At 37.4% G+C, this 11,293-nt stretch overlaps 1 protein-coding gene across 1 annotated transcript in view; it reads right to left on the reverse strand.

The window, feature by feature from the left end:
• Positions 1-3,243: 3,243 nt before the first annotated feature.
• The window catches only part of LOC104624221 (FERM domain-containing protein 3-like), a 10,191-nt gene continuing 2,141 nt past the window's right edge, over positions 3,244-11,293 (reverse strand). Inside the window, exon 2 of the mRNA XM_010291531.1 lies at positions 3,244-4,758. Within this exon, the coding sequence (XP_010289833.1) occupies positions 4,163-4,758 (596 nt within the window). The 3' untranslated portion in view covers positions 3,244-4,162. The remainder of the gene's footprint in view (positions 4,759-11,293) is intronic.

The following is an 11,293-nucleotide window of genomic DNA, read 5'->3' on the forward strand; positions in this document are numbered from 1 at the left end:
AGCAAGACAGCTTCAAAACGTCAGAGCAGCTCCTACAAATTTCTGAGAGTAAGGCTAATGAAGGATTCGCCTTTGTAGAGGGGCAGAATGAAAGACATAAGAGTATCGAAGTAAGTCTTGCAGCATAACATTTAACAGCTGTAATGGTGTCTCAGAGACGTTTTTCCACATAAAACACAGCTGTAAGAAAACCTACAGCAAATCCATACAAACAGAAGACACAATTAGTTCCTTTCAGATTTAAAAAAAAAAACGAAAACCAACAAAACAAAACAAAAAGTTGAGAAATGTACCTTGATTTCCAGATTAAGTTTCTTGCATTCCAGTGCGTGTGATCTCCAGTTTGGCCAATATGGCTGTTGTAAAGTCCTAACAGTGACCTACAGCAACCATTACTGCCTATCAATGCAGCCTGATTTCTTCAAATGCACATATGGCATGACATTTCAGTGAGTTGTAATTTTAGAGAAACTTTGTGTGTCATTATTCAGAAAGAATTTATGACGAATGCTGAATTTCTACCCAAAGAATACATGCTATTTTCATAAGTGTGCTAAGTACTTAGAATGCAAAAAATATTGAGGAGGATAATGCTGTATTCTTATGTTAAAGAATGCAACCTCTTTTGAAGGTAGCATTATAACCCACACCTTTTTAACTGAAGAAATATGTCTACCTGTACTATATAGTCCCAGCCCTTTACATTTCAGATCGCCAGAGGGTCCATTTAGATTTTGGCATTTTGCATACAGTATAGACATGTCTGCATCTAAATGTTTTGTGCTCAAGAAGTAGCCTTGGTTTCTCTGACTTAGCTCCCCAAAATGATGTTCAATTGCCTCTTTGCAAACTGTATGTTTCTTATCGATGCTCTTGCACTGCCTGAGTTCCAAACCAACTTAATGTAAGCAAACTCCATCCAAAAGCCACACAGCTTGTCTGCATAACACTCTAGCCAGATCTGCCTACCAAAAGGTTGCAGCTGTATGTCTACAGCCAAGGGCCTGACTTTAAAACCACATTTCTCAATTTGTATTCTGTGTGTAGTAATTTTTTTTTTTTCAGGGCAAATTCAAGACTGTGACTAACTTTTACATGGTAACTGGGCAAACCATTAGGCCCTTGGTTAGTGCGTCTGAAGCCATGCTAATACCATCTAATTCTAAAGCACTTTCTTAGTGTCTCTCCAGCTGATGAACAAAAAAAAAAGTATGTAAAAAAACCCTGTAAAAGTCTTAAGAAATCTGTACTATATCATGTACCAACGAATGCTCAAAAAAACTATTATTTACAAAACATCTTTCACCATAAGAACTGTCATAACTGCAGAAAGCTTTTCTCCAGTGTATTTTTATTAGGGATTCCTGCCATCATATCAACATACAAAACAATCAGGATGTTGACATATAGAAATGTGAAATTCACTGTACAAAGATAAGGCTCAAGTTACAGGTATATTTTCCCCTTAATCTCCATGAAATAAAACCATTTTTAATTCTTCCCAGAGTTGTGTTTATAAATGTTAGACAAACCACAAAATAGATTTCAAGTACATAACATTTTACAATATAATCCAAGCACAGACAGAAATACACAATACAGTACCTATAGATGCTCCATAATCCAAGTGTGTCATCCTCACCAGTAAAATACTAGACTGCTGCGCTCTCTGAATATGCCCAACCGTATCCTTCTCTGTATTACGTGGTCCTGGCCTTTAAGTTATAGGACTTTCATGACTTCCAGTTAAATTACTTTGATAGACCAGAGAGCATCAGGAAGGAAAGGACGAATTTTAAAAGGCCAGGCCTGAATGTGTGCACATGGTTAGTGAAGGCAGGCACATGTGCACACACACACTTGCATTTAACCCTACATAAAACCTCACTGCACTGCACATTTTCTGAGATTATGTTCTCATGCAACTCAGCTATTTTCTGATAGAGTTAAACCAAGCATAACAATACTCCTACTTCTGGAGTGCTGTAATTTACAGGGACATGGCTATATTTTAGAGCATAGGATCTAACTTTTTTTTTAAATAATTATCAGACTTATATAGGAGCCTGTATGGAACCATGTCTCCATAGTCCAGCAGGATGCCAGCTCTCACAGCCTTCACCACCCAAACACCTTTTCTGACACCTTTGTTTAGAAACAATGCAAGTGAATAATTTCCCGTTAAAGCCAAATGTCTACTTTAGTTCACTCTCCATTTCTATTAGGCTGAATGATTATTACCTCAGGGGAAAGGATCATTTAGCTGCAAGTAGCACAAGAAGAAACACACATCAAGTGACTAATCAATAATGATTCTTCTGAGGAACAGACTGGCAAGGACAAAGAAAGACAAGAACAAAAGGCAGTTCTTTAATTTAACCTTTGTTCGTTGGGAAATTAATAGCAATCCAAAAGTTTTCAACTGAGAAAAGGAACTCCTAAGCCCTGTAACTGTTTTGTCCTTTAAAAACTGGAGAAGATTAGAAGGCAAGGAGAATATCCTCTAAGGAAACTGGAATTTTCAAACTAGACATTTGCAAAGGCTTACATGAGTAAACCAAGCAAAAAGGCTTCTCTGATATCAAAACTAAAGGAATCAATTCAGTAGGAATTAGAGATGTGGTTACAATGTGTTAAATGCACATCTAATAGAACAGCCTCAAATATGTCTCCAATTCCTAAATCTCTAAACAGGAGAAAGACTCTGAGGCCAAAATCAGAGTTCCCTAGTTTAAATATGAAATACATCTGCACTAAGATCAGGACGAGGGGAAAATAAAAACTTTCTCCTCTTAAATACAACCTCTGTGGTATGTTTGAGGGCCTTCAAATGTTCTCAGCGTTGACAAGATTTTACTTAAGCATATTCTCTAAGCTATATTGGAATACCTTTAGATACACAAATCAATGTTACATGAAACAGGATTAGATCATGTAACTGGGCTTGTAGTAACAGGGAAATGCTGCTATATGTGAAAGGAAGCATATTAGTCTGCACAGAAAATATGTTGTCTTAGAGATTAGTCATAATGGGCATCAAGGATGAAGATGCATCTCAAAGTGTTTAAGCCTTTAACTGTGATTTAGTAGAATACTTTTATGTCAACTGTACAGCCTAATGCTTTGCTTTTAAAAAGGAATACATTTTTCTTCTCTATCATTTTTAAAAGTAGGTCACTCACCTACTGATTTAGCTAGGGTTTTGGCTTTTTTTTTTCTTTTTTTTCCTTTTTTTTTTTTTGCTACTTACTATTATCTCCTTCCATGTTATATACAATAATCTACACTTAGACTGAAGACTCACTCTCTTCGAAAAGGTACTTAGACTATCTTGAGACTTTCTACAGCACTGATAAAGTGTAAGACAACCAGACTGGTAAGAGGAAGGATCATTACTTTCAGTTCTGATCACTTCCCCAAGCTTTACAACTGTGCCTTTCAGAAATTCTTCAGCAAACTTGGTGTCCTTCCACCTCTCCCAGGCAAACCCTACTGAACTTGAGTGAACTTTCTATTTCCCAAACCACAGTTTCTCTGTATAGACCTGTATTAAACTCATTCATTCTCCAGTCAGTAGTTTAAAAACAAATCATTGCTAAAACACTAGAAACACCCTACATGCCCTTGTGCATTATTCTTACCAATTTGTACGTTTAAGTTACATCAGAAGTTATCTTTTGCTAAAAATTTACCAAAATATTTTAAACACATAAAAATGTAAAAAACCAAACAAACAGAAAAACAAACCAGAAACAAAAACCCAGCATAAACATTGCTTGTATAGGCATTGGTTAGAAGAGATTGCTGCACTAAGGAGTATATTCAAAAAAGTTTCTTTCAGTTTCATTGGATTTAGTGTCTTGGATTGAAAGGTTTGACAAGGAAACTTATTGTGACCTTGTCTTATATGATGTAATAGATTAGCAGGAAGTCTGAAATGCAATTAAAATAAAGTTTCTTTTTGGTTACTGAAAGGTGACTGTATAAGCCTGTAACTAAAAGGGCAATTTAAGTATGTAAAGGGAACTTAAAAACCCAAAGAGTCGGTAATGAACTGGATATGACAACAGCTATCAACTGATGGCCCCAGGGGCATTATGGGAAGCTGGCACTAACTGAAATTTTGAATATAGCCCTTAGTTGTATCATATTTATTCAAAATTTAAAAGCTGCCCAGCATGTCACAAATTAAGTTTATTTTGCAAGCCACCCACTGCCTAAGGGGGCAGTAATATTCAATATGAAACTGCTGAAACTCCGGCGTCTGACGGATTTCATGGAGAAAAGAGATTTGAAGGTCCGACTCCAAGAGAACAAGGAGAAGAGGGAACACAAACAACAACAGTCCAAGGCCTACAAGAAGAAGTTGAGAGAAACTCTTCACAAAGGCATTCACCTCTATGTTGCCCATTAGAAAGTCATAGCTCCACCTAAGTGCTCTCCGAGCTTCTTTCAGTTCTTCTTCCTCTGCAATCAAAAATGCATTTTCATCTGCTTCCAGTTCCTCAAATGAATCTGTATCATCTTTCTCATTCTCTACTCTTGGACAGGTATCAAAGAGCATGTCAATCTCATCATCAACAGGGGTGGGCAGCAAGCTGGCGCTAGGATTGTATACCAGTTCTGAGATGGTTAAAGGTTCTTCTTTCATCTTCTCTTCCTGTTCAACGGCAAGATTAACATTCTCCCCAGTGTCCTTAACTGGGGAGCTTGAAGTCACCGGTACTGAAACCTCATCTTCCTTTGGCAGTTGGATATCTGAAAAAAGGAGATGAAAATAGTGATCCTAAATTTCTGCCTTCCTGGTGGCAAAACTCAGCCTTACAATAGTATCTAACTGGTTGGAAAGAAGATTCTGCAATCATTTTGCACACTGAAACCAGACCATACACAATTAGCAAGAAGTGGAAAAGCTTTCTGAAAAGCTCCAGAGAAGGGCAACATCTTTTATAACACTGCAGTACACCAGATCTGCTTAACTTTGTCTGAGGCAACTACCACTAATACTGGTGTAATGCAAAAGAGAAAACAGAACAGCTCATTTTCTACTGGCAAGCAGACTTCTGGTATAAATAAATACCTAGTACATATGTGAATTGGTGCTATATGGTGCATAATAATAATAACAACAACCAACAACAACAACCTTTATTACTTTGACAGGAATGAGGAGAAAGTGATAAGATAATGGCTGAGGTTGGGAATTTTTAATAGATCATGACATTAAAAAGATGTAATAGATCATAATTATTAATTCATATTAACAGTAGAGATAAAAGGAGATGAAGGCTGACAGTATGAGGATTAGATATCACTGAAACAGAACGAAAATGTCTCGCCTCTTTAAAAAGCTCCCTCTCCTCATGTCTCATTTTTATTCCAGTCATCTTTCTGCTTTTCATAATCACAGTCTCTTTTCTTTCCTCTCCTTTAAATTTCTCTCTCCCCCTTGCAGAGGAGTCTGTCTTAGCGTTACTGGTATGCTTGTTTCTTATGACCCCATTCTCTGCCCAAGCTCCCTCCTCTCAAAACTTACTACCCTTTTTCCAGTCTCACACTAACAGCAATAGTTCTGCAAAACAGCCTAGCTGTTTCGCAGCTACATCAACACTGCAGTGACTGCTCCTAGTTGTCAGTTGCAGGAGTGGAAGGGAGGGCAGTGGGGCACAGAGCTCAGACAAAGTGATGGGAAAGCAGTTTTAAATCTGTCCCACGTCCAACACTCATTACCATCATCAGATGCCATCACGCCATCTATGTGTAAAAGGAACAGACCAAACACAGTATTGTGTGCAACAGTAATATAAAATAACACTTAGTACCTCTCATTTTGTTCTGTGATGTTAAGCATCTCTCCATTCTTTACTAATGACTAATCCAAATGCAACATATAGATAAGGATATAGCAGGTAAAACCAATGCAAGGTTACATGACTTGTCCAACAAGTAACTCAGGAAATTCATGTCAAAGTAGTATTTATAATTCAAATTAGCCCAATTCTTTGATTTCAGTGAAAGATCTCTGTAGAAGATAGCAAACTGGCATCATCAAAGATTCATGCCAGTTTTAGTGCAGTAAAGATTAAGTTTCAGAGACTTCAAAACAACATGGTATAAAAGACAATATATTATTACAGAAAAACAATTAATCAGAAAAGCAGTGCATCTCCAGTGCTAATTACACTAGACATACAATGTTTTTCAGTGTGTTTTTCAGTGTGAAGTAAAAGGGTCTCAGCAAGTTCTGTTAAATTTTTCTATTGAAGGATGGCAAACATACGAAAAAAAAAAACTAAACAGAAGGCCCATTATGGTCAGCATGACCTGAACCATGGTACAAGGAAAAGATGCATCACTATTTTGTAAACATATGATACAGGACAAAAATTGAAAAGCAAAAATCCTGATCATAAAGACTTCTACAATATAGTAAGATACACAACTTAGAATTGTGATCCAAAATGCATCTGAGCTACAATTTAAAACAGTAACTCAACTGTAATTGACCAAAATTCTGCGAACAATCTCACTTTGAGATCAGAAGTCTTTTCACACTTATTCTTGAAAATGTCACCTTTTTTTTCTACATTTTTTTATATTATTAATCATAAGAACTATAGATACCATTTGCTGCAGTGAAATTATTAACTTCGTTTCTGAAACCTACTTTCCCTGTAGAAAATAGCAAAAGAGTATTCTTACAGCACTGGCTACTGATCATTGAACTTGCAGTAGGCATAACTACATTTCAGCAAAGTTGGTGATACTTACCTTACCCTAGACTTTCTCACTGTTACAAATTTTGTATTTCTTGAATGACAAGGTCTTACAATCTCTATTTTAAATTTCTTTTTTTTCCCCCCTCCTTTTATATCTACCATGAGTACCGTGCTCAGGGCAGGAGAGATTCACAAAAATCTATTTCATAACTGACACCAGATTTGTGCACTACAAGGTCACTCAGCGGTTGACCTGCCCTGAGCCAGACACAGGGACATGATCACATTTCTGTCAGAGCCCGAAATTCTCAGTATTTGCAGAAAAATCTGCCTACACAAAGTTAACATGTCAAAACCTTGTAAATTAAATTAAACAAGAAGATTAATACTTTGTGAGGCAGGGCTGCTGCACTAGGAATCTTGTTAGGACCTTCCTCATGGAAATATCAGCCATAGTACCCTGCTGTATGCCAGAGTGCCTGACAGTTACCACAAAATCCTCCATGTGACCTCTGCCTCTCTGTTAGCACATTCTCCAGACAATTGAAAGGGTAAGTAAGGTACCTGCTAACTTACTCCAGGTAACAGACTTCCCAAAAATTGGGTGAGCGATGGTTTGTTCATGTCCCGTAACTTTAAAATTATACCGAACTTTGTAACAGTTGGGATGAAATGCCATAAACGCAACATAAAATACGCAACACATTACAAATATTTTTAAAAGATATAAGAAATGACAGAAAACCTGCATGTTAAACCTACTTAAATTAAACCACTCCTTGAACAAGCCAGCTCACTCCTTACTCGACAAGACAACTTTCTGGATCCCCTTCTTAGTGCATGCTTTTACCTGTCATGTTACATTCATTACAGAAAATGTCTTCATTACAGAACAACATCCTCAGGAAGCATCGCCCCTTCAGTAGAGCAGTACAGACTTTTAAGTCTTCAAAATGGCCCAGACAGATCTCTCCCCCTGTAATTTCTTATCTTTTCCTGCTCTCTAGGAGATAAGATGGCCATGCCTCTAGGTGAGGTTTCATGTTCTAAATCAAGCGGTAAGACCATTTCTGCTTCATCTCATTTCATCCTGAGAGAACCAGCTTGTAAAGCTAACCTAGGAAAATAACTTTCTACTCCTGGGATAGTTCTCTGATGGTTTTTCTTTCTGAACTGGCTGAGATGTTCTCATGAGCACAGCACATTACTGAGGCCAGAGAGAGAGCAGGAGCACTCCTCTCACCAGCACCTAGCCAGCAGATTTGCATAGCTGAAGTGAAACCTTGCCCTCAACAAAGAAAATGCAGATGTCTCTTCATTAGCTTAATTTGATTGCCTAGCTAATAATTCCTTGACTCAACTACTCTGTCCTCTCCTATCACAGCCATTTTAGGAATTCACCACATTTCAGCATGAAACATGTTTTGTGCTGGAACTTACTGTCTACACCAGTCTTTGCATTAAAAAATATACTTGCCACAGTCATCAAGAGGAGGACACAGACTGGTTGAAACTAGACACAACAGTATATGGACACTAAGACGTGAGAACAGATGTGGGGGGAATTTTCTCCTAAGCATACTGTAGCAGCAGGTAATGCTGGATTATCAAACCACACTCGAAGTCATTTAAGAGTCCACTCATGGTATCTTAGAATATAAAAGCCAACATTTTAAATTCTGGAGCCCAACATTAAGCATCTACACATATATTCAGATACACAAGTACTACAATTTGATTTTCAAATGTGCTTTTACTTTCTCTTTATAGTCGTAAAAGGTAAGTTGAGCTACTTAGGCACCTCAATATGGATTTAAGGACCCAATTTTAACCTCCTAAATTTGAGAATCCTGGTCATAGGCCTCTCTATACCTGCTTAGATGCAAGGTCAGTAATATATCTTCATCATGTTTCTCATCATAGAGAGGACAGCTGCAGCTACTGCAAAGAAAGGTCACCCCAATTTATGACTCTTGAGCCTTCCCTCCTTCCCCAGAGTAAATTCCAGTGTGCATAACATACATAGTGAACATAAACATGAAAGATCATATAAACTTTAACTAAAACTGTAGTTTTCTCAAATAACAGGCAAATATCTGGCTTTGTGATGAACCTGTAGACAGAAAGCAGCAGAGGAACCTTTTCAGATCAGTGTTTTCTGAAGGGGTTGTATTAAAATTGGAATGGGTCACAGTTCCAAAGCATACATCAACTTTACAGTGCACTATTTAGTTTGAGTGCATAACTTAAAAGCAACGGAATCAGAGGAAGGCACACATGAAACTAAAACAATTACTACTACCAATCCATCCTACCCATACTGTTTTCCTAATATGGTAGTAAAAAAGTTACATCCTATTCCATAGCATAAAAATAAAAAAAAATTAAAAAATAAAAAATAATTTTCAACTGTTTTACATGTTATTAGAACATATTACATCAAAGTAACTGCATTTTACATCAGCCAAATATGAGTGTAAATAAACAAAATTTTCATATAAAAATTTGAAAATTTTGAATGGGCATTAACTGCTGCTGTTGCAAGCTCGATATTTAAAAAATTAAATATATAAAGCTGTTCTTGTCTTTCCTTCTCAGTCCCTATAACACCACAACATTTCTGAAGCCATGGATTGAGGAAACAATTAGCTATTAACCATGGTAAATGTAAGCACACAGCAAAGTTCCAGTCATGTTGCAATATACAGGTAAGTATGTTGGGACACTCAGATTTTGACGGTGTCAAAAGACACAAGTGTAGTGTCATTATGATATATATAATTTACAATTCTTGTGCAGGCATAAGAATATCACATGAAAGTACCAGAATTCAAAATCATTCTACAGTATAATAAATATTCCAGTGACATGAATTTAAGAAAGGAGCAAGTTTTTCAGATTATTTATTTTTTGGATAGCCTTCAAGAGAGTAAGTTATCTGAAGTAATAAAATCAAGTTAAAAGAAAAAAAAAAAAATCCTCAAAGTCTTCCCATGGAAGAGGATAACATAAAAGCTAAAGCAAGCCCGAAGCCAGTATCCTTTAATTACTCTACAACATTGCTGCAAATCCTTTGCTCCTACTCATACATATCAATTATTTTGCTGCTACCCTTATAAGGATATAATTTTGATTATTTTTTTGGCCTAGATTTTGAAAAGTCTACTGTTTCTTTACTTAAAATATATGTTGTGTTTAGATTTAAAGGACTATGACTTGAGTATTAAAATACATTCGAGAAGACTTCTTCCTTCCAGTCTTCATTTTATATTTTTACTGACAATTTACATTCCATAGATCAAAATCTTTTAATAAATATTACTGGAATATCAAGTAAATAAGCTCAATTTTATGTCTTATATTACATATCTATAGCAAAAATTTGCTACGCTTTTCTGGCAACTGGACAAATTTTACAGAGCCAGAGAGATGTCATTACGCTAGCCAAAACTCAGTACTTCCTTTCCACCAAGTACTGGGATTGCTCCAAACCTCTAACTTGCTACAGCAGATAGGAACATGAACAGCTGAATAAAACACGAGTTTACAGTGGTCATCTGCTGCGAACATGAACATGCAAGAAGTCTGACATAAATGTTGTCAGCTACTAATGTTTCCAAAGGGGCCAAAACCAGCAGCTGAGGATTAGCAGGATGAAGGGTGGCCCCAGCTCCACCATTCTTAAGAAGCTGCAGTTGCTGGAAATATAGCACCCCAGAAAAATGTATCCTCTGCTGATTAAAAAATTCAGTTCACACGTTGTCTGGTGGCCAGACATACTGCACACAGCTTTATGTACCAGACATGCAAACACAATTACACATCTGTAAAGGCTTTGTATAGTAGAGAAAGGAACAAATGTGGACATTTCCTTCTTTTCAACAGAGAACTGAAAAATTAGATACGGCCCAGGAAGAGCAGTGCTGAGAATACTTGATACAGGCGTGTAAACAGCTAAGGCCAGCCAGGCAGCAATTAGGACAGTTCCTTCCTATCCCTTTTACCACTTCCTCTAGAAATACTGTGTATTTCTTTGCTTATTTTCAGTGTGGACAAAATTTATTTGTGCTATGAATAGAATGACCTTTTAGAGGGAAGAAGAGGGTGACTTTGTCACATGAGCAAAGTGCAATGGATGTTACAAAGAAAATGTAGGAAAGGGAAAGAAAGAATTGCCCTAAACTTAAATATTCCCCTGCGCAGGATTTATATCAAAGCAGGATCTGCAGCACAGCCAGATGTCCAGCCCTCAGAAGTAGGAGGCCATGGATCCCTACCTTACCCACAGCCTGTGCCCATAGGACACACCTGTTCTAGCTTTGCAAGGAGAGTAAATCAATGACAGTTTATAATAACTTCTTTTTAGGGAGTGACCTGGCTTTCCTGCTGGCCATTCCCGTTTGTTTTAGTCCTACTTGAACTTCTAGAAGGGAGCAAAGCCCTCTCACAGCTGCCAACTCACATCAGTTGCAAGCAGCAAGCGCTGTGACTCTGCGGCGTCACGACTGGCTTCCCAACCGCGTTGTGCGCGACGGCGTCCAACTAACGGCATGGCTACTGCAGCCACCGGAGAC

This window comes from Phaethon lepturus, unplaced genomic scaffold, assembly GCF_000687285.1.
Source record: "Phaethon lepturus isolate BGI_N335 unplaced genomic scaffold, ASM68728v1 scaffold45117, whole genome shotgun sequence".
Taxonomy (NCBI): domain Eukaryota; kingdom Metazoa; phylum Chordata; class Aves; order Phaethontiformes; family Phaethontidae; genus Phaethon; species Phaethon lepturus.